Source organism: Schistocerca americana, chromosome 2 (assembly GCF_021461395.2).
Source record: "Schistocerca americana isolate TAMUIC-IGC-003095 chromosome 2, iqSchAmer2.1, whole genome shotgun sequence".
Lineage (NCBI taxonomy): Eukaryota > Metazoa > Arthropoda > Insecta > Orthoptera > Acrididae > Schistocerca > Schistocerca americana.
In genome coordinates this window covers 1,052,014,783-1,052,039,292 of record NC_060120.1, presented here as the reverse complement: position 1 = coordinate 1,052,039,292, position 24,510 = coordinate 1,052,014,783, and the positions used below count along the sequence as shown (strand labels likewise).

Genomic DNA, 24,510 nt, shown 5'->3' with positions numbered 1-24,510 from the left:
AGTTGTATTTGGTTTTAAGTTTTTTTTCACATGCCTGATGATCGTAATGCATTTCATTCAATCTTACTAAGTTCTGCATCCTGTCTTCTCTCTAGGTCAACTGATACATTCTTGAAACTGTGTTCGGCCATGGTTCACCCACTCCTGCCAAGATCATCTGAATAGTGGCATCGCTCCTATTCAGATGTCAAGCTATTTGCCAATTAACTCTTAACTGGCTTAGTTGAACCCAGCTATACACGTCCTCTCTCTCAAATGCTGATTTCTGCACAAATTGTTCACAGGCCTGTCTGCGAGACATAGTTACTGTCCAGCTGAGTACACAGGATGAAATTCACAGACTTTATGCCCTGGTATAGACGTGGCCCATTTGCTGTCATTGCCATTGCACGGTGAAATTACACTGCAGCATCACACATTTATCCATCGGTCGCCAAGGTTTACAGTTTCATATTTTTCATCTATACCTGTTTGAATATCAGTTTGTGACCAATTTGTGGTGCGTCGTTTTTGTCTTAGAGCATATTTAGGTAGAATTAGTGTATAAATGTGCAACACTAGTGTGGCATTCCCTGCAACCGGAAACCATTGCCAAAATTCTAATGTCCGCTATTGTCAATATTCTTTCACCCAGTGAGTGGGACGCAGACATCCCAGGGAATCGAACATGGCAAAAAGACCTCACATGACTATAATCTTGGATCGCTAGCAAAAGTTGAGATGGTTTACCGGTTTAACTTTAGGTACTGACAGTTGCGTAGTGTTAAGTGTGTGCATTTGACATTGAGATCTACCTGTGCGGTCACCCTGATCCATACTGACATGTAAATGGAAGCAGTCTGGTGCTCTTTTCAGGCCTTGATGTTTTTGTTAGCATTGTGGAAACATATTTGGCAATTACAACTATTTGTAGCAACAAATAGTAGTAGACCTGGAACACAAAGTAGACTTCTGATGAGCAACCACTAAAGATTGCAACAACTACTTCATATCAAATGTTTTGGACATTAAATGTGATTGCATGCATAAAAAGATTTTGCACAGTGTGACATCGTATTTCAGAACACTTTAAGAGTGTTTTATAAAATGAAATTAAAATGTTGGTGTAATAACTCCAAATACGTTTTGTTTTGTTTCAGGTTTCTGGTACACAGAGGAATGATGCAACAGATATTCCCGTGACAACAGCTAATGATAATCGTCAGTCAGTAGCTACTCCTGCTTGTACGGCAGCAGATGACAGTATGAATAACCAGGATATATCGGCTAATGTTACTGTGGAAACCAGCCGTGTAAATGATCAGTCAAGGTAATGAGCAGACATGCTCATAAACTATAAAAAATCACTGTGATCTATTAAATATACTAAGTGAGGTGCCCTCGTCCTAATTAGTGTTTATTTCATATGGAAAATTTGGAATGGAATAACAACAATATGAGTTAAGATTGATTGCTGTTCAGAATATGGGATGATGAGCAACATTTATATTTAAAAGTGGACGAGGCCCTTTAACACAGTCGCGTATCAGACATAGAAAAATTACACATGGCCACTGAGATCTTTGAGCACTAGGGCCTGATTGAAGTGAGTAGCCACCTCAGCTGGGTTAAGTAGTTGAAAAACAGGAGAGGGGAGAGGCATGGGATGAAGAGGACGGGGATGGAGTGATAGGGGTGCTGCCTGTGGGAGTGTACAGGGACATGGTGGGCTACTGTGTGCAGCATTACGAGGTCATGTTGCAAAGGGAAGGAAATAGAGAATCGGGGGGGGGGGGGGGGGGGGGGGGGGGGGAACTATGCAGGTGCACTAGAGAATAAAAAGGTGTGTTTGAGGCCGTAGTTGGAGCAGAAAGGGCATAGAAGCAGTTGGAGGACAGAAACTAGAAAAAGTTGATGCCAGGAAACCAAGCACACTGTGCTGTGGGGCATGCTCGGCAATTACGTGATCTAGCCATCTCTTGGTCACAGTTTGGTGGCGGACATCTATGCTGACAGACAGCTAGTTAACAGTTGTGCCCACATAGATTGCTGCACAGTGGTTGCAGCTGAGTTTGACAGGACTGGAGTGTGCGGTAGCAGAAGGATCTATGAGACAGGTCTTGCATAGATATATTATTAGGATATGAGCCACAGGGCAACAAGTTACAAGCAGGGGTGGAACAGGAACAGGCGAAGTTATTGCGAGGGTTGGATGGGTGGCAGAATACCGCTTTCTGAGGTTCTAGGGAGGATATTTCTCACTTAAGGACACTACATGAAATAGTCAAAACCCTGGCAGAGAATGTGATCCATTTGTTCTTATCGTGGGTGGTACGGAGTCGTAGGGGCATTTCTTTGCTGCCAGTCAGTGAGTATGTGCAGAATGGTAGGTGTTTGGGGAGACATGACACGAGAGATTGTTTCTGGGCAGAATGTCCAGTTGTAATTTTCAGTTCAAAGTCATTGGAGAATTCCACCAATTATATTCTTTCACCCTTAATTTTTTCTACTCTTGGCCCCTTTTTTTTTCTGCCATCACTTCAACAGTAATGGAAAAGTCTGCCTATGTGCCTTTGCCCTTTTTAATCCTGGCACTATTGTGCTGGTCTTTCTTTCTTACGAATCCCTTTTGACTTGTTTCCACATTGTATATTATCCAGCTTACACCTGTTTATGTAAGTATTTCAAACATCTTGCCTCATTTTATGTTGTCGAATGTCTTCATTAGATCCATCATCTCTATGAAACTGTCTTAATGTTTTGTATGTCGTGCCTTCCATTATACAGTGCAACACCAGAACTGCCACTCTGTTAGCTTCATAGAGCAGACACTTTAATGTGAGCAAATGCGGACAAATCTGTCCCTCCCACAGGACTGGCAGCCCACACCCTGGATTTGTACTCCTCTGAAAGCAAAACTAGCATATGGTCAATTGGATTGCTGACCCTTTCTAGTGTTGTGGGACTCGTACTTAAAACCTTTAATGGAGTAGGATTAGTCTCTTCATGTACTTCAAAGTAAGAAACGAAAATAGCGGCCTGTACAAAACACAATGCAAAGCAGACTTCGCCTGAAGATGGCAAGGAAGAAACTTGCTGAAACATTGCTGGAGAATAACACATTGACTCAGTTGTCAACCCAAGAAGATTTTATCATAGAAATTCGCCGAGAAATCCTGCATTTTCATATTCGCTACTCCCATAATCGCCCTGGCCTCCATCTCAGGTAACCCTGTGTCCCCGCACTTCCACCCAACAATTTCCTCTTTCTGTATCCTGTCACCCCCTCCCAATTCACATTCCCATGTCGCCATCGGCATGTGCCGCTTCACATTGCCCACTATAGTCGAGCCAGCCCATATACCTGCCACCCCTTCCTCCCACATTCCTAGCCGGTAAACAGGCCACCTCCCTTGAAGCTGCTGGCAACGTTCACCCTGCTCTCCAGCTCCCTCTCCCAAACCCTACCCAACACTATCTTCACCACAATCAGTTCGCCTGCCAAAAAATTGGCACTGTTAGTATACCTGCCGTTATGTAGGAGTGTGTGTGTGTGTGTGTGTGTGTGTGCGTGTGCGTGCGCGCTTTTGTGTGCCTATCAACATCGCTGTGCTTCTGATTTTTGGTGTGTGGTCTCCTTTAATACAAAAGTATTTACATTTTACGAGAACTTTATTTATGTAGTATAGAATAACAAGGCTCTTAAACTTTGTAGTTGCTGTGTCGTTTGTTTTATAAGTAATGAAATGTTTTCAAAGAACTTTGTCCTTCATCCACAAGTTGCTCAAGTATTTGGCAGATGTTTTGTATCAACCTTTACTCTTTACCCTAGTGACAGTAATATTCACACATTTGTTGCTTGTCAAATACATGCATGTCTAGCCACTAGTGCAGAATGGAGGGTAAAGAGCTACATTACTTCAGATCTTCTGTTTCAAATGGAGAATACAGTCCATTCATTCAATAATTTGTGGATTAAGCTTCTCGGCACTAGTGTTTCGTTTGTTCTTGTTTTACACCTCTTCTAATGTTAAAAAGATTATCTGAAACTGAAGTGATGGTCTAACGCCTGCAGAAAAGGTCCAGTCGTACTACACTATGTGATCAAAAGTATCCAGACACCTGGCTGAAAATCATTTATAAGTTCGTGGCACCCTCCATCGGTAATGCTGGAATTCGATGTGGAGTTGGCCCACCCTTAGCCTTTGATTACAGCTTCCACTCTTGCTGGCATGCGTTCAATTAGGTGCTGGAAGGTTTCTTGGGGAATGGCAGCCCATCCTTCACGGAGTGCTGCACTGAGGAGAGGTATTGATGTAGGTTGGTGAGGCATGACCCTCATCAACTGTTGGCAGTCTGTCAGTCAACAGATGAGGTCAGCATGTACGCTTTTGTGCTGTACATGTCTCTTCATGTTTTCATTTCACTATAACATTGGAAACAGTGGACCTAGGGATGTTTAGGAATGTGGAAATCTCGTGTACAGATGTATGACACAAGTGACACCCAATCACCTGACCACATTCGAAGTTCTTGAGTTCTGCGGAGTGCCCCATTCTGCTCTCTTACAATGTCTACTGATTACTGAGGTCACTGATATGGAGTACCTGGCAGTAGGTTGCAGCACAATGCACATAATATGATAAATGTATCCTAATATGAAAAACGTATGTTTTGGGGGATGTCCAGATACTTCTGATCACATAGTGTACATTTTAATTTGATTTAGCATGTTTTTGTAAGAAACTGATGTATTACTTGATTTATGTAAGCTTTTGTGCAGTAATAGAACATTTTGACATTATTAGTTACAATTAAATACAATTAGTTATTAAATACAAAATCAAATACGGGTAATGTGGGAGTAGGTTTAATAATGAATAAAAAAGTAGGAATGCGGGTAAGCTACTACGAACAGCATAGTGAACGCATGATTGTAGCCAAGATAGACACTAAGCCCTCGCCTACCACAGTAGTACAAGTTTATATGCCAACTAGCTCTGCATATGATGAAAAGATTGATGAAATGTATGATGATGAGATAAAAGAAAGTATTCACATAGTGAAGGGAGATCAAAATTTAATAGTCATGGGTGACTGGCATTCGATAGTAGGAAAAGGAAGAGAAGGAAAAGTAGTTGGTGAATATGGAATGGTGGTAAGGAATGAAAGAGGAAGCTGCCTGGTAGAATTTTGCACAGAGTATAACTTAATCATAGCTAACACTTGGTTCAGGAATTGTGTAAGAAGGTTGTATACTTGACCTGGAGATACTGGAAGGTTTCAGATAGATTATATAATGGTAAGGCAGAGATTTAGGAAACAGGTTTTAAATTGTAAGACATTTCCAGGGTCAGATGTGGACTCTGACCACAACTTATTGGTTATGATCTGTAGATTAAAACTGAAGAAACTGCAAAAAATGTAGGAATTTAAGGAGATGGGACCTGAATAAACTGAAAGAACGAGAGGTTGTAGAGTGTTTCAGGGAGAGCATTAGGGAACAATTGACATGAATGGGGGGAAAGAAATACAGTAGAAGGAGGGTGGGTAGCTTTGAGAGATAAAATAGTGAAGGCAGCAGAAGATAAAGTTGGTAAAAAGACAAGGGCTAGTAGAAATCCTTGGGTAACAGAAGAAATATTGAATTTAATTGATGAAAGGAATAAACATAAAAATGCAGTAAATAAAGCAGGCAAAAAGGAATACAAACGTTTCAAAAATGAGATCAACAGGAAGTGCAAAATGGCTAATCAGGGATGGTGAGAGGATAAACGTAAGGATGTAGAGGCATACATCACTCGGGACAAGATAGATACTGCCTACAGGAAAATTAAAGAGACCTTTGGAGAAAGGAGAACCGCTTGTATGAGTATCAAGAGCTCAGATGGAAACCAGGTCTAAGCAAAGAAGGGAAAGCAGAAAGGTGGAAGGAGTGTATACAGGGTCTATACAAGGGTGATGTGCTCGAGGACAATGTTATGGAAATGGAAGAGGACATAGATGAAGATTAAATGGGAGATATGGTACTGCGTGAAGAGTTTGACAGAGCACTGAAAGATCTGAGTCGAAACAAGGCCCCGGGAGTAGAAAACATTCCATTAGAACTACTGATAGCCCTGGGAGAGCCAGCCCTGACAAAACTCTGCCATCTTGTGAGCAGGATGTATGAGACAGGCGAAATACCCTCAGGCTTCAAGAATAATATAATAATACCAATCCCTGAGAAAGTAGGTGTTGACAGATGTGAAAATTATCGAACTATCGGTTTAATAAGTCACGGCTGCAAAATACTAACACGAATTCTTTAAAGATGAATGGAAGAAACTGATAGAAGCCGATCTCGGGGAAGATCAGTTTGGATTCTGTAGAAATGTTGGAACACGTGAGGCAATACTGACCCTACGACTTATCTTAGAAGAAAGATTAAGGAAAGGCAAACCTACATTTCTAGCATTTGTAGACTTAGGGAAAGCTTTTGACAATGTAGACTGGAATACTCTATTTCAAATTCTGTAGGTGCAGGTGTTAAATACAGGGAGTGAAAGGCTACTTACAATTTGTACAGAAACCAGATGGCAGTTATGAGTCGAGGGGCACGAAAGGGAAGCAGTGGTTGGGAAGGGAGTGAGACAGGGTTGTAGCCTATCCCCGGTGTTATTCAATCTGTATATTAAGCAAGCAGCAAAGGAAACAAAAGATCAATTTGGAGTAGGAATTAAAATCCATGGAGAAGAAATAAAAAACTTTGAGGTTTGCTGATGACATTGTACTTCTGTCAGAGACAGCAAAGGACCTGGAAAAGCACTTGAACAGAATGGATAGTGTCTTAAAAGGAGGATAAAAGATGAACATGAGAAAAAGCAAAACTGGGATAATGGAATGTAGTCGAATTAAATCGGGTGATGCTGAGGGAATTAGATCAGTAAATGAGACACTTTTAGTAGTAAAGGAGTTTTGCTATTTGGGAAGCAAAATAACTGATGATGGTCAAAGTAGAGAGGATATAAAATGTAGACTGGCAATGGCAAGGAAAGCGTTTTTGAAGAATAGAAATTTGTTAACATCGACTATAGATTTAAGTGTCAGGAAGTCATTTCTGAAAGTATTTGTATGGAGTGTAGCCATGTATGTAAGTGAAACATGGACAATAAATAGTTTAGACAAGAAGAGAATAGAAGTTTTCGAAATGTGGTGTTACAGAAGAATGCTGAAGACTACATGGGTAGATCACATAACTAATGAGGAGGTACTGAATAGAATTGGGGAGAAGAGGAATTTGTGGCACAACTTGACAAGAAGAATGTATCAGTTGGTAGGACATGTTCTGAGGCATCAATGGACAAGAAGAATGGATCAGTTGGTAGGACATGTTCTGAGGCATCAATGGATCACCAATTTAGTGTTTGAGGGCAGTGTGGAGGGTGAAAATTGCAGAGGGAGACCCTAAGCAGAATCAGAAGGATGTAGGTTGCATTATGTACTGGGAGATGAAGAAACTTGCACAGGATAGAGTAGCATGGAGAGCTACACCATACCTGTCTATGGACTGAAGAACACAACAAAAACAAGATCAACAAAAGTTATTTCTTAACAAAATTTTAACATATTTTGGAGAAAGTGAATTTTTTTTTGGTATTCAAACTGTGACTGGAGATTGTCTTATCTTTGTGTCTTACATACATTTCAGGCCTCAGCCAACAATTGGTCAGTCTGTGTCACATGATTTGCTGCTCGGACGCTGGAAATTGTCACTCGATCTCTTTGGTCGTGTCTTTATGGAGGATGTAGGGCTTGAACCAGGTTCTGTAGTGTCAGAGCTAGGTGGATTCCCAGTAAAGGAAGCGAAATTTCGCCGTGAAATGGAGAAACTGAGGAATTCTCAGCAAAGAGATCTTACTCTTGGAAAGGTATTGGTGTTAGCTTATTCACTGAATTAATAATCATATATTTAAAAATATTATGTATATTTGACCTTCCTTGCTTAAAAATGTCATGTTATATTTGGGAGTATTAATTGATAGTACAGACATAATCAATCTTGCTACCTGTTTATTTCCCACACTGAAAATGTATTTTCAACTCGTTTTTGTTTTAGATTGAGCGTGATAGAACACAGTTGATAATACAAACACTGAAAGAGCTGAACACGCAGTACAACAATTACCACCGGAGGGCATCCAGCTCTCAGCCACCACTTGCAGTTAATAGAGTGAAAGTCACATTTAAGGATGAACCTGGTGAAGGGTCAGGTGTTGCACGCAGCTTTTACACCGCGATTGCAGAGGTATGTTACATTAAGAAAGACTCAATTTTTTAAACTTGCAGCATGTACTGTGACACTGAGGTGCCTAAAATATTTTTGTAATCATATGTAATGCTTTATTTCAATTCCTATTTTGTGTTCCATTAAGATTGTATTTCTGTTTGACATGGTACTCCATTAGTTACTTTCTTATAAAGTTGCAATAGCTAGATCAGGACTGGCACATGAAAATGCAAAAACCACTCGAGGAAATAACTCTTCCACAGCTCTGCAATAAATATTAGCAGCTACAGACCCACAACAGTTTTCTTAAAATGGAGATTCTCTTGGGACAAATTACTAAGCTTCTTTTGGAATGAAAAATGACCTCCAGGACACTATGCAAAGGCACAAAGTGTTAATAAGCTGACCTGACAATAATGTATAATTTTGAATTACACAAAACATATGTAGTCGTAGAGTACAAAAATACATCGTAATTACACTAAGAAAATTGGTTTATGGGTATTAATATGGTGATATTTGTAATCAAGGAGAAATACCTTCTCTCAAAATGTGCCTTTGCCCTACGCTGGCTGTCTTACGAAATTTGATGATGTCAGTATTAAAAACTGGCAATAAACACTAGTGCGTGCAATTGCATATAGAAAATATCGTGAGAAAGTACAATCACGACTCAAACTGTGCATGCTATTGCTGTAGTTTTTATTGTAGCAGGTTTGGGGAGAAAAAGGTGTGGGCAGTTTCCTTTGCATCAATTTTTACCTTTTATCAGTGACTGCTTTGTTGAATGGTAATATACATAAATTCTTCAGTCTAACCCAATACTCACAGCATAGACCATAAAGTTTCAGATGTGCTGCAAGTGTCACTGCCCACCTATGCAAATCAAAACAAACTTAGTGAGAGAGTTATTGTTGTATGCCAATTATGTACTCTTAATACAATGTTGTCTGTGCCATTTGCAGCAGGAAGCAGGTTAATGAGTTGTACGGAAAATTGGTAATTGTCACAGAAGTTGACTTTTCTAAAAATATTATTGAATTCTGAAAGGCTTCCATAATTCTTAGGTTCTTAGGGGAGAGGGAGACGAGTGATTTATTAACAGAAAGAAGTGTGCTAGTCATTGTATTGCAAATCGCTATGATACTTTGCTACAGAAAAAATTTGTTGCCTGTTGTGTAAAGAAAGCTGAAGTAGTGCACTGAGTTGTAATGATAGAATAACAACCAAAAGGTTTTACATCAAAATACAAACTGAGAAAGTGTCCACTGATCAACCATCAGAGTGGAGACAGAAAATAGTTGTACAACATTGATGGTAATACCACCTTCCCAGATCTGTTTAGTGTACACAGGTGAAATCATCAAAGAGATTGGCATGGGGAAGACATCAGGATTTAGTGAAGCAATCCCATCTCTTATATGAAGTCTTCATGGGTTGTCAGCCGAGTAGCGTCGTCGTCTCATAGTATTCCTCTTCCAGAGGAGTGAGACTCCGAAGAAGTGTTTCTGTGAAACTTGAGGAGCTGGGAAGATTAAAATTGACATAGTCCCACTAGGCTGTTAACTCGTAGGCAGTCTCATGATGAGCAGCAGGTGCTGTGATGACACGGTCCTGTGAGGGTGAGAGCTCATAGCCAGTCTATTGGTACCGACACTGTCACACAAGGCAACAAGCATGTGTGGGCAGTCACAACAAATAATGCAAAGCAGTGCCCTCGGAGTTGCTAGTTTAAGTGCACATCAGATATGACTCAGGTTGGAGGTGGTACAGCACCTTGGTGGGCAGCAAAGTGGCAGGAGCAGGCATTGTCTAGAGCAGAGACTTGGGGCTTGGGGCAGCTGTTGGGTGCTTGGAGCTCGGGATGTGACTGGTTCTCTATGGGCAGATCACCAACTTCAATACACCCTGCGGAAGGATACAAGCATCGTATCACGTGAACATGTGGCCATGCAGACGTAAATTATTGCCCGTGACTGCAGTGCTGTGTGCTGCAACTTTAGTGACAACACATGCATCCCTGGACGCTGTGGCGACTGCTGATTGCTTCGCTGTACGCAGTACCTTGCCTCTTCTGCTTACAAGTAACCTCCTTGGTGAAATGACTGTTTAGTTCTGTCTCTGGCCGTCCTGATTTAGGTTTTCCATAATTTCCATAAATTGCTTCAGGCAAATGCTGGGATGCTTTCTCATCCTTCCTTAATCCGATGAGACCTATGGCCTCGCAGTTTGGTCTCCTCCCCCAAATCAACCCGACCCAACCTAGGCGAAACAGTGACCGAAATACGCAGGGGTCAGCCGTACTTACTAAACAGGAACTAGTGTCATTTATGTGTGAGAAACATGAGTAAAGAATTACAATTTCCCCCAGTTTCATATGAAATAAAGCATATGAATTGGCACAGGAACATACTGTACACCACTTAGAGCTGGCTTTAAATTGGACAAGGACAATGTGACACAGTGGACTTTTGCTGTGATAATGAACATCTCTTGCTCAGCATATTCCAGCATTGTATGTGGAGGGTTTAGTTGTTTATCTCCGACATATTATTAGACTGAGAAAGGAATGTGTTTAACTCTTAGGGCAAATTGTAAATGCTGATGGGACTCCTGTTTACTTTGACATGCCATCCAGTACAGCTCTTGAAGAGAAAGTTGACAAAAGTGTATTGGTTCATACTAAGGGCATTGAGAAAATGCAGATCACCGTGATGACGTGTGTGCTTGCCAATGGAACAAAGATGCAACCCTACGTCACCCTGAATTGTAAAACTATGCCAAATGAAAAGCTGCCGTGTTGTGTCACATTTCGTTGCGATAGAAAAAGATGGATGACCTATGAGCTGGTTATGGATTGACTCTGTACAGTCTAGAGCTGGAGGCCACATCATGTAGTAAATAATCAAGGATTGTTGTTCCTTGATGCTTTCAAGTAGTCCAGCAATTGGTTACTTGAAGGTGGTCAACCTCTGAGCGCTACCGGGAAGTTGATGAAGCCTTGAGTATCTCTAATTGCAATTGTGAAACAGATCTAGCATACTTGAACACATGTATTCAGTACATCAGCTGTGAATGGCTTTAAGAAGTGCTGTGTAACAAATACATAAGATAAAAGTGAACATGATGTACTAGGGAAAGAAATGCAAGACAACCATGATAGTGGCAGTGTCATTACAGATTCTCTGAACAATTCCAATGACCTACAGATGTCTTTATCTGATATTATTTTCTGTATACCAGTAGTTTTGCTGTCTCCTTCAGTTACTTGTAATAAGAAACCATTTGTAAGCATTTGTACAGGTATACATGCTTTTCTTTAATCCCTTGTTGAACGGTGGTGGGTCATCTTATATTTGGAGTCATCTCGTATTCACCTGTTATACAATTTTTTCGGTATTACTTGGTAAGACTTTGTCATGCCACTGTTACGTGTGTGTAGTTTTCCCAGTTATTACAGGGAAGTTCTCTGAGCTGCTGATACAATTGTTATTGTTGGAGTGGCAAAGTGAGTTGATCTGCCATTGTGCTGAATTCTGCAAGCTAGTGCCGAAAGGTCCACTGCAGAAACAGTTAAAAGTATACTATAGTATGGTAGATTTGGTAGATTTACAATATCTTCCTGTAGTACCTCTAAAGTAATAGGGAGTGTTAATTTCCAAGGAATGGTATAACGTCCATTTGGGCACCATACAGGATTTATATGCATGAATTAATTTTGGATACCAACAGTGTTCCTGGACCGAATTAAGTGGTTAGTCCAGTATCATCTCTCCTACATTTGCCCATTGTATGGAGATATGTTTTCCTGTAATACATCTTTACAAAATAATTGTATCTTTTAGTTATTCCATTTTAGGTAATGCTTTTGTATTGTTCTCTGGTCATTACCTGACCCTGTTAGTATGTCACTGTCTTAAATCATTTATATGGTATTTGTTACAGGCACTGCTAGCAAATGAGAAATTGCCAAACCTAGAGTCTGTTCAAGTTGGCACAAAATATGCACAGTACAATGTTCTTCAGCGCATGAGATCTCGTGATCGAGATGCTGTTAGAAGGCATTCACAGGTAAGCTTTCAGCTCATAATTTGTTTGCCACTATGTTCATTTAAGAAGTGAATCATAATTTATCAGTATAAAAAAAATGAAAATGCAGTAATCATAAAAAGTCATGCACTGGCCAAAAGACACTAATACACCAAAACACTTGAGTTCCAAAAAAATCAGGAATGGAAAAAATTCAATTCTGAAAACAAAACAAAACAAGCAAACAGGGTACATGGGAGCCTTGATCCAAGGAAACCAGTAAGTCTTCTTACAGTAAAAAATTATGCTTATAGCCATGAAGGTTAGAGGAGCTGAAGTGCAGCTTTTATTACTATGTCTTCATTATACGTTTTAAAAATGGGTGTACAGATTGATAAACACAAAGTGTATTTGAAGTACTGTACCCCCTTTACTCCTCCAGTTCATTGTGACTGTGTCATTTTCCTCATTTCTCAGGCATGTATACTCCCATTCTCCTTCAACCGATTCAAGCCCTCTGTCCTCCACTGCTTGCTGCCAGACCTCCAGTTTGCGCTCCACACCATTTTTTTGTTGGTACTGCACGAAACGATATCATCTACAAATAACGTGTACCAGGGGGCTTGATCTCGAATTCCTTCTGACAGGACAAAGATGTAGGGACTAAGTCCTGATCCCTGATGAAAGCAATTCGAACTGAAATACATCTATCATGCCTACATTGCTTATTGTCCTTCTTATTTCATTTTTGTACGTTTCTTATGCAAAATGTACGTACTGCTCTGATAGTAACGTCTTTCTCGTACATTTTTTCTTGCCATAGCACTATCATATGCTTCCCAAGATCTACGAAGACCATATGCAATTCCTGATTCTTCTCACAATGTTTTTCCATAAGCTGGTGGAATATGAGGATTACATCTGTTGTTCCTTTTCTTGGCATAAATCCATGGTTGCCACGAGTTGTGGAAATTGGGGAGTATCAGGAAATTTCAAACGTGTCAGGGAAATTGGGGGGGGGGGGGGGGGGGGGGTCAGTGGAAAAATCTCATTTTTGTCTACTCTCAGTAGGCAGATTGATTTGTTTACTGAGATGTCATGCATCGTCGCTGGCTGGGCACAGCCGAGTACATGAGCTGCTTCTGTCCTCCCTCTTTCGTACTGCTTCTTCCTTTTCTACCACACCCCTCAGCATGCAGTCATTGCTGCTACCACTTCTTGCTGCTAGACTAGCAGCTGTCAACAAGAGAAAGGGAGGTGTGAGGAGTGCTTTGTGTGGACCTGATTCTCAAAGATTGTTGACGCAGTGACCGGAGACAGTGGTCATGTGTACATGAGTTGTGTATGAGTGATTGTGTGAATGTGTGCATGCTCTCGTTTTCTGACAAAGGCTATGACAAAAAATTTAGTTGTGAGAGTGTGATTGTCTTTTCTATTTGTCAATATGGTGCCTGTGACATGTAAATAGCTGGGCACAGGGGTGGACATCCATGACTGGCCAAAACCACAGGCCATTTCTGTGGGTATCTCTAACGGATCGGACCTGCCAATCTGAAGCCCATCATTTTCCACTAATGTGAAGGCCCTGCCCATCAGATCTAGTCTCACTGATCTGCCTGCAGGCAAGGTCGGTCTGTGTGTGGCATAATGCAGCAGATTTTCATGGTTTATCCGTAGGCTCAGGACTGCAGTGCTACTCAGCAGGCTAGAGGCTACAGGCAATGGATTTCAGGAATTGGCGATAGTCTCACCGCAAGCACATTTTACAGTGTCGCATTTTATAGACATTTTATTTATTCTATTACATTTTTGGCACTTTGAAAGTAGTTTATCTATTAGAAAATATGGATGCCAAGAGGAAGAAAATTGTGGCAGTTACTGGCATTTTGTACGCTATATACTCACGTATATTTCTTGAAAGAAAAACCACACAATACCTGTAAAATAGTAGACATTACACAGTGGGTAATAACCGACAATAACAAACATAGTAGAACCAGTGTTTTATTGACAGCCGCTTATAGTGTTAGTTTACACAACTCTTCCCTGCCTTATACACTTCTTTCAAGAGGCCTACTTTTTCTGATGGTATTTTTGAAATCAGTGAAGATATTTAAAATCTGTCTTGCAACTCCAATGAAATGCGTATTTTTGTCATGAAATGTATTTCGTTTTGTTGAAATAAAATAATGTCAGTGGTCCTAATGAAACATATATACCATATGGCTTGGTTTATCAATCTAAAAGCAGTTCATTGCAAAAAATGTTGATGTTAGTACTTAAGTTTTTTTCTCACATGTTTAGAAATACAGAAGTCCTTACATTTTTTGCCAATTTATGTCTTTACTTACCATTGAGATCTCAAAATTTGTCCCTCCAGCAGGCCCGTAGCTCTTTTGTGGTATGTGTGTGGTGCACATGCATCCCTGAGCCTCTGCAGCCTTTATTCTTTTCCAAGCTGCTTTACCTTCTCCTTTCCTGTCCTTCCGTTGCCTTTGCTACTTTCTTTCCTTCTCTTGGTGTTCTTCATGTCGGCCCAGCTATCCTCATGACAGCTTTGTCTCGCTGTTTTGGTTCAGTTGCTTTTCCTCCTGCTTTTTGCCCCCTCCCCCCTGTGTTGTTTGATCTCCATCTCTAAAATTTGAAATCTCAAGTGTGCGCCAGATGGGGAAAAACTCCCTTTCTAGCATCTTGGGCGTAGGTTCCTCTCCCACTCCCTTCCCCTCCATCTCCACCAAAGCCCTTTGGCCTCCTTGCTAGGTCACCAGCTCGGTAGTCAGTCCCTGTGGTGGGGCTGTTATCTGGCCATCTGACTGAGTCCCCTGACATCACAGGGATGATCACATTGCTGGTACCTGCACTGAGAACACCTTGTGCATGCCTAGGAATGGTTGCCCATGTTTTCGGGGCATTGAAACTCCCGGTAATGACTGTCCTGTCAGGCACCCATTGCTGCGGGCGGGTGGGTGGCGCCCACAAGGCGAGCCCATGTTAGCCCTGAGTGGTACCAGGGCAGACATGTGACACATGAAATGTGTTACTCTCCATCCATTCTACTCTTCCTCAACACAGTTCTGTCTTAGTCCGTGTCGTATGTGAGTGACAGAAGCGAGCGACTTCTGGATATGTGAAATTCCAAAGCAGCAACATCGAGCAAAAACCTTGGGTGTCCTGCGTACGAGCGACCATGTCGCGCTACAAGATGGCTGCTTAGAGCCACCCAGCCGTTTCTATAAAACGGTGTCCCTAACCTGTAGAATACTGTAGCTGGAGATTGAAACTACAGAATTAGGTTTACTTAAGAAAATAAAGCGAAAAGGAATGATTTAGAAAGGGAGGAATCTGCATGGAGAATTTCATAAGTATCGTCAACTACGAAGATCTCTGGATAAGTTCCTCGAATACACATGAATGAGCAGAGGAGCATTCGACTATCTCATCTACAATCATCTTGTAAGTCTTTCCGCTCCCGGGATTGGAATGACTCCTTACCCTCTCGCTTAAAACCCACATCCTTTCGTCTTTCCCTCTCCTTCCCTCTTTCCTGATGAAGCAACCTTGGGTTGCGAAAGCTTGAAATTTGTGTGTGTGTTTGTGTGTCTATCAACATACCATCACTTTCTCGTTTGGTAAGTTACAGCATCTTTGTTTTTTATATATATCATCAATAAATTAAATACAAATGTTGTTTTAAGTGATAAAGAACTTTTAACAGCCAATAAATGCACTGAAATGACTATTACATGACAAACTACACTAAATAGAATCATAAGCACACAGATTGATACCCTTGAACAATGAGTGGCTGTGGTGCAGGGGTAGCGTATACAGTTCACAACTAAATGTGAGGAATAGGTCCTGGGCTCGATTCCCAGTTGTTCTTACATTTTTACTGAGTCAGTTACAATTCTGTCTACTAAGTTTTATGTATACTGTTTACACTGCATTGCTAAGTATATTTTTAAGGTCTTGCCAAAGAACTTGATCTTCACACCAATCCCAGTATCACACACATTTAATTCCTAATAAATTGCAACGAACCATGAAAGTTTACAGATATTTGATGTTGCGAACGTAATTCATCAGCAGTCAGTGTTGAGACCAAGCATTTCAATTACTCTAAGTAGTCTGTAAAAGTAAAGCTTACAAATTTTTTGAAAAGAAGGTCAAACGTTTTGTGTAATGATTTGTCTAAAAGTACGAAATAAAAAATATTGGGGAATTTTTGGTGCACCTCGTTTTCTGATCATGATTTCGAGCATCATTCAAAGGCACGTAGAACGTTTCTCTGATCTACTTATTTCTCTTACACAAATCATTTCATAAAATATTTGATTTCTACCATTTTTTAATTTCAAGTTTTATTCAGAAAGCATGATCTTACTGACTCCTTGTTTGCCTTCCTAACGTACTTGAATCGAAGGAAGCATTTTTTACATTTAAATACCACACCAATGTATCTTTTTATGTGCAAGTTAGCTAGGTCTTGAACGGATGACATTTTTGACACTTCATTTACAGCAGCTTTTTGTGTAATATTTCAATTTTTCCTCAGCTTATTAATTTAGTTTTCATTCATCATGCTGATTACTTTCAAGCAGTTAAATATTTTCATGCCAAACTAGACCTCAATTTGGTCACTTTGATACCCCGTGTACCTGTTTCTCTCCCTTTGTTTGAACCTTTTATGAGATAGGTAATTAGAGAGATGGACTCTGGGGAGATGTTCTGGGATGTGCCTAAGGATTTGAGTTGTGACTGGAGAGCCTGCTGGATTACTGGAATGGGGTCAGTGTGGCAAGGTTTGTAGGTGGAAGTATCTGACAGTTGACGGAATCCTTCCACCAGGTAATCCTTGCAGTTCAAAACAACGGTGCTGGAGCTTTTGTCTGCAGGTAGGATCATGAGGTCGAGATCAGTTTTTAGATCGTGGACTGCAGTTCTTTCTGCGGATGTAAGGTTAGTTTGCATATTGAGGGATTTGGGGAATGATGGTGAGGCAAGGTTCGAGGTTATGAAATTCTGGAAAGTTAACGGGGGGTGGGGGTGGATCACGGTTGGATAGAGGAGTGAACAGAGTTAGGCAAGGTTCAGTATTGGTCTTTGGTTGAGTCTGATTGATCAAGTTGGTGGCAAAAAAGTGTTTACACTGTAGGGAGCAGGAGAAGGAGAGAAAGTCTGTCACAAGTTCTGAATGATTGAATTTGGGAGTGGGGCAAAAAGTGAGGCCTTTGGAAAGGACTGATATTTCTGTGGGACTAAAACTTCTGGAGGAAAGGTTCATGACTGTGTTGTGGGTCTGTTAGTTTTTCCATTATTCCGCAATTGTGCCCTCATCTCAGCGTATCTTTATCTATACACATATTTCACAAGGCACCCTACAGTTCATACCATCACTAGCCATTCCCTTTCCCATTCCTCTTAAAAAAGGAACAAGGGAAAAATAACTGTCTGTATTACTCCACAAGACCCCTAATTTCTCTTGTCGTTGCAGTTATTACACAAGACGTACGTTATTGGCTGTAGGATCATTCTTCAGTCAGCTGTGAATGCCAGTTCTCTAAACTTTCTTAGTAGTTTCGCAAAAAAAGATTGCCATCTTCCGTCCAAGGATTTCCATACAAGTATTCTATATGTGGTCTCTGTTATTGAAGAGCTACACTTTCCTAAAATTCTCCCAATAAACCGAAGTCGACTATTCGCCTTCCATATTACTGACATTACGCACCCATTCCATTTCATATTAATCTGCAGCATTATGTCTAGCTATTTAATTAACATGACTGTGTCAACCACTAATACTGTATTCCAACATCTACAGTAACTTACATTTTTCTACATGCAGAGCAAGCTGCCATTCATCACACCAAATAGAAATTCTAAGTCATCCTGTATCCTCCTACAGTCATTGATGATACTTTCCCATACATTGCAGCACCATCAGAAAACAGTCAAGATTGCTGCTCACCCTGTCCACCAGGTCGTTTATGTATATAGAGAACAAGCAGTTCTCTCTCACTTCTCAGGGATGCGCACGAGTCCACTTTATCTGTAGTGTAATTAAAAGACTGGAAGCAGCTCTTCCCACCATCTTCCAAAACATTGACTGTTATATTGGGAGGCTGGAGGTCAGTGGAAAGGTTTACAAGGCGTGGTCAAAAAGTAATGGGAATTTTTTAATCTTTATGCATCCAATTTTCAAAACATTTATTTATTTATTTTATCTTGTCATTATGCATGTTTCTGATTTGTGTTAGCATTTTAACCTGTTTTGAATATTTAGGGGCATTGATCGCATATTAAACAACACAAAATGGGGCGAGGGGGGGGGGGGGTTCTAAGTTGACAGTGCACCCCCAGGAGGTCAGGTTTGCAGCACACTTAACAATGGGTCACCGAAATATTGTGGCCACTGGAAACTATGATATGGCAGTATACCCATGGACTGTTCTATTAACTGGTAACACCAGGTGGAACTGAAGAGCTGTGTTCTAGCCGATTAAATTTCTTGCTCCCACCACTGTATAGGAAAATTACTGTAGCTGTTGCTTGGAGGAGGAAAGTGGTGGTGTTCAAAGGAGGAATTATACATATTCAGCCATTCTTTAGACATTCTAAAACTTTATTATCCCAGAGGTAAAATATTGGTTATGGTAACTCCTTTTAATTGGAAAGCATTTACATGGATTCTTATGTTATTGTGAAGCTGTGAAGACATACTGAAACGTGAGGGTGTTTTTTCAGGCTCCTCGATCTTCACTACGCTGTCGTGAGTCACGACGTTCTCTATCGTATGATGCTCGTCCGTTTTCTGCACCGGGAGCAGAAGGTGCAAGTGGGGGCAATGACCATCTAACACACCATCAGCAGCAGCTTGGTGAGAGACTGTATCCAAAAGTGCATGCCTTGAGGCCATCATTTGCTGGAAAGATTACAGGCATGCTACTTGAACTTACTCCGGCCCAACTTCTCATGCTTCTTGCTTCCGAAGAAGCACTTCGGCACAAAGTGGAAGAAGCAGTTGACTTGATACAAAGTCACAGCCAGGAACAACTTGCTTCAGAGGCACTTCTCGGTAAGCATGTGTGCGTGCGCGCGCACACACACACACACACACACACACACACACACACACAGTAATTGATTTTTTTGATCAGTGCATGATATAAAGCCTCAACTCCAAATTTTAGTAAAAAATTAGAACTTTACTGGCTTTATTGTAATATCATGCTTCCAGTAAACAGTGATCAGAATAGTATTAATGTCTGCTTTAAAAACTGTTCCATACGTGTTGTCAAAGTCTAATGCTAAGTATACAGTGGGATACTTTTGTTGTTAAAAATGTGAAATTAACCTATTGCTTGGTTTTCAGTGTTCTGGGATTTAGTCATGAACAGTTACTAAAATCTCTGTAAATACCCTTGTAAAGTCTGTAGACTGTTTACTTTGTAATGTAAATAATTCTTTCACCCTGAATAAAATAAAAGAAAAATGCGGTAGCTGTGCCATACTTGGAACTCACAACATATTGAATGATTTATGAGTACAGCGTGGGTTTCATTGTGAATATTATTGCTCAGATTGTTCTCTCTGGAGTTCACTATCGTCAGGTGGATGCGAATGTGTGTCTGTCATTACTTTTCTTAAGAAACCAGTGCCCTTCAGAAAATAGCTAAATCTGAAAAAAGTTAAAGTGAATTTTTGTCTTCACTGCAGTATAAAAACTACAGTCAACATAAAAAATTGATATCTTGATATATTAATATAAGTTCACAGTATAACAATTTGCTCAACAGCTGATTAACATCTGAACATTGTATCTTCAAACACTCGACATTGAAAGAAAATAAATTACAAAAATGTTATCGAAAATTGGAGGAAGCAGCTTTGTGTCATCTAGGACATCTTCTTAAGAACTTTGTCAGGTGTAGTACCATACAGTTCATGGCCCATACAGGACTAATTTCATTCAGTATCCGCTTCCACATGATGAAGAAGTAACACAACGGAAACACACACACATAACATAACATATTAAAATAGAAAGCCTAGTAAATTTCAACATTACCTTGATTGTAGAAGTGGTCAAAATATAAGTGACAGTGTCAAGTGGTCGATATCACAAGACCTATATTTACAAAAATTTGTTCTATGAAAGCCCTGATAAGCCGCGGAGTCCCACAAGGCTTGGTATTCGGCCCTCTCCTCTTCCTACTCTTCATCAGTGACCTTCCTCCAAGTCTCCCAAATGCCAGCCGTGGTGGCCGTGCGGTTCTAGGCAGTGGCCGTGCGGTTCTAGGCACTTCAGTCCGGAACCGCGTGACTGCTACGGCCGCAGGTTCGAATCCTGCCTCGGGCATGGATGTGTGTGATGTCCTTAGGTTAGTTAGGTTTAAGTAGTTCTAAGTTCTAGGGGACTGATGACCTCAGATGTTGAGTCCCATAGTGCTCAGAGCCATTTAAACCAAGTCTCCCGAATACTTCTCTTGTGTTGTTTGCAGATGACACAAGCCTGTTTTTCCAGGCAGACTCAGCTCTGCAATCAAAGTATTAACAGAAACAAAGTTTATAGAAGAATTTGAATTTCAAACAAAACAGGAAGGTGTGTGTGTGGGGGGGGGGGGGGGGGGTGTTATCTATGTGGAAGGCCAGTGTATAAAATCTTATCAGTATATTGCATCTTGTTTATATGTATTTTTACTGCCTCTTGTATTTAACTTGCGTTTCAACAGTATCAACTCAGGTGCTTTTAGAAAACTTGTACGAATTTGTAAAGAAAACTACACTGGTAACATTAGTTGATAATTTAAAGTCTCAGTTTTCCTCAAGTGTTGGTATCACAGTAATTTGCAGTGAATGCTTAGTAGGTAATTTGTATGACTTTTTTTTGAAATACCATCCTTGTGATTTGCAATATTCCTTTGGTTTTGTTTCTTTCCATAACAAGATGATGGCCATTATCTACAGATCTACACAGTCACAAAAGACATAATTTTAATTTTTTTTTCTTTTTCTGCCTAGTGGCTGAGAATATAGAGAACTGCTGTGAATGAGGGAGTAACACATCCTGCTTCATTTCAGCCTATTTACAGCATCCAGATTATGAAAAAAGATTGAAGTAAATGGCATAAATCTGTTGCCCACAAAAATAGCCATTGTTTCAAATAGTTGGAAAGAAATACAGCATAATTCAAATCTTATTAGCAGTGTTTCCTATGAACTTTACATTTGTAAGATGTAATTGTGTCGTGAAATTTGACTCCTACATCAACAGTCTCATGTTTGCACCATACTGTACTCTTAATTTACAGTGTGTTCTTAAAGGCAACATGTATCTTTTGGAGGACAGAAATAATGTAATTGATTACAGCAGTGTACACACACACACACACACACACACACACACACGATTGTATTAAATACAATTTTACTTTTACTACATATCTCTCGAGCCATTTACACTTAACAGCTGTGCATCTTTTATCACATTGTTTGTTAGCATCGTTCTAACTGGGTTTTTCTTATTGAACTTTCTAGATTTAGATGTCTTCAGCCTTTCTGAGCGTGGAAAGAAGCCTTCTAGTGGAACTTCGCGAAATGCAGATGCAGAAGAGGCAGCAGAGGAGAGTGAAGACAATGCACCGCTTTTTTACAGCCCTGGGAAAAGAGGCTTTTATTCACCTAGACAAGGAAAAGCCAGCTTTGAAAGACAGAATGCTTTCCGGAATGTTGGCAGGTAATTCTACATTAACACCATTGTTTGACTCTTATCAATTATTAGCTCCCCCCCCCCCCCCCCCCCCTTCCCCGTGTGTGTGTGTGTGTGTGTGTGTGTGTGTGTGTGTGTAGTGTTTCTTTGAAGTAAATTATTATTCCAGAGAAATTAGCCTCTAATGAACACTGACAAATTTTGTACATAAAAAAGTGTTTGCAGCTGTTAAAAAAAATGTTCATTTTTGTGGTGGTGGTGGTGGTGGTGGTGGTGGTGGTAGTAGTAGTAGTAGTAGTAGTAGTAGTATTGTTTTCACAGAAATGAACATTGGCAGCTTTCGTTTTGGCTGCTGAATTTATGTGAAAGTGCAACAAATTTTGCACTGGAAACATATAGATGGCAATTACTTTTCCTAACACAAACCAAATATCAAAATGAAGTAGTTTGTAATAAGTATAAAATTTTCTTTGTATTTATACGATTCACAATGTACAGTTTCCAACCCTTATTGGATTACAGCCAGTTATTTATTTATTTGTATTGTTTATTTGAAGCCCAGAAATCTTGTACTGTGTAAACACAAAGATATGTTTAGTAATGACAGCAATGCCTAACATTTATCTTAGGAAGATAAAGCTTTCAATATACATGAAAATTCAGCCCACATATTGTACAAAATGCAATAGTGACTACAATAGCATGAGTGAAAAGACTTGGTATCCATCCTAATTAAAATATAGAAGACATGTCCTAATAGATCTTTTTACATATGAATGCAAGCATGTTATTTCTATTTAACTCTACAAAACAGGACAGAAATTCTGCCCTAAGCAGGAGACAAGCATAATAAGTGACTGTAAGCACTAGTGAACACTGTGAGGGAGAGTATAAGGTCAAGTAGTTAATGCAAGTTTGCATTGAAGTACTCATCTACAGAATAAAAAGGACATTTCATTTGAAAATCTTTTTGACAAAAGAAAATTCTCCAAATATAAATACAGGATACTGCCAATACATTAAGTTCTTTGAGTACTGGCTTGGTGGCAGATTGTATTGGTACTCTGTTATTATTTCTCTTATTATTTGTTATTATTTTTTACAGGATGAAAATTTTTCTTTGAGTAACTATCTAAAGAGTGATGCCATATGCTATTATTGAGTCCACAAGCCCATAATAGCAATTTTTATTGTGTTTGTATCACTGATAGCCTGAGAATTCTGAAAGCATAGCAAGGTCTACCAAGCTTGTTTTACAGTTTTGCCTCATGATGGTCTTACTGGAGTGAACTGTCAGTCCAGACTCCTATAAACTTTGTTTCTGTTACTAGTTCAATTTGTTTGCCAGCAATCTGCATGGAGGCCCATAAAAGCAGAATTATTTTGGGCCGGGTGGAAGGGCATATTTGAGTGTCTTGTTTGTGTTTAAAAGTAATTTATTGTAGTAGGTCCATGAGAGAAGTCTTCCAGCTGTGTCATTAATTTCGAGCTTCAGTTGCAGAGCTGAGTCTGCCTGGAGAAACAAGTTTGTGTCATCTTCAAACAACACAGGGGTGATGTATTAGGAAGACTTAGAGGAAGGTCACTGATAAAGAGTGGGAAGAGGAGAGTGCGCAATACTGAGCCTTGTGGGATTCCATAGCTTATCAGGGCTGTCTTCGAATAAATTTTTGTAGATATAGGTCTTGTGATACCAACCATTTGCTTTTGGTTGGTGAGATAGGATTTGAACCAATTATTTGCTGTACCACTGATACACATTAAGACATAGTGAATATACGCATGTGAATTAAAAGAAAGATACATGTAAATCATATAAGTGAAAAAGCATCACAACCTCATGTTTCATCCCAGAAAGTATTTGTGCTAATGTGGGGATAGTGTCAATCGTACTATGTCTACTAGTAAAATATAATGTTTAAAAAGCTTTAGAAACCTCTAAAAAGTAAAGAAATAATATGTATTTTCCAAAAAAAATACACAAAAAAGCCTCTAAAAAGTAAAGAAATAATACCTATTGTCCCTTTAAGTTTAATATTAGTAATAATATTGTGATCCAAGCATCGTCGCAGTGGGGACTGGTAAGTAAATAAATTAAAAACAGGATGCCTCTAAAAATTGAAGAGTATGAAATTTAAATACAAGTAAGTGACCTAGACAAAATGGGTAAATATCAAAACAATAATTGTAAATCGTTGAGACGAAGTCTTAATTAGTTTACTCTGTATTCGCAATATAGACACAATCATCACCGATGACTACTCGTTCAGGTTGCTGCATTTGCTGATGCCCCACGTGCCACGTATCATGCATGGCCTCCTAAGATAGGTTAATGCATAAAACTAAGTTCATAGGTAATTATGTAAAAATATGGTGTAAAATAAATAGGAGGCTCTATTCCTTAACAATTTTTGGCTCCTTAAAGATGGATTGGTATTAATATTGTATATAATTTGTGTCGTATTTTATGAACTATCAGACACTTTTTTCTTCGAAAAATTGCCTCCAAAATTCAGGTGCGTTT

General features: G+C 39.8%; 1 protein-coding gene across 1 annotated transcript in view; it reads left to right on the top strand.

Moving 5' to 3' along the window:
- The window catches only part of LOC124596466 (E3 ubiquitin-protein ligase UBR5), a 354,797-nt gene that overhangs the window by 293,026 nt on the left and 37,261 nt on the right, over nt 1-24,510 (top strand). The window contains exons 37-42 of the mRNA XM_047135607.1: nt 1,140-1,309; nt 7,670-7,889; nt 8,078-8,266; nt 12,194-12,319; nt 19,022-19,352; nt 21,815-22,013. Of these exons, the coding sequence (XP_046991563.1) occupies nt 1,140-1,309; nt 7,670-7,889; nt 8,078-8,266; nt 12,194-12,319; nt 19,022-19,352; nt 21,815-22,013 (1,235 nt within the window). The remainder of the gene's footprint in view (nt 1-1,139; nt 1,310-7,669; nt 7,890-8,077; nt 8,267-12,193; nt 12,320-19,021; nt 19,353-21,814; nt 22,014-24,510) is intronic.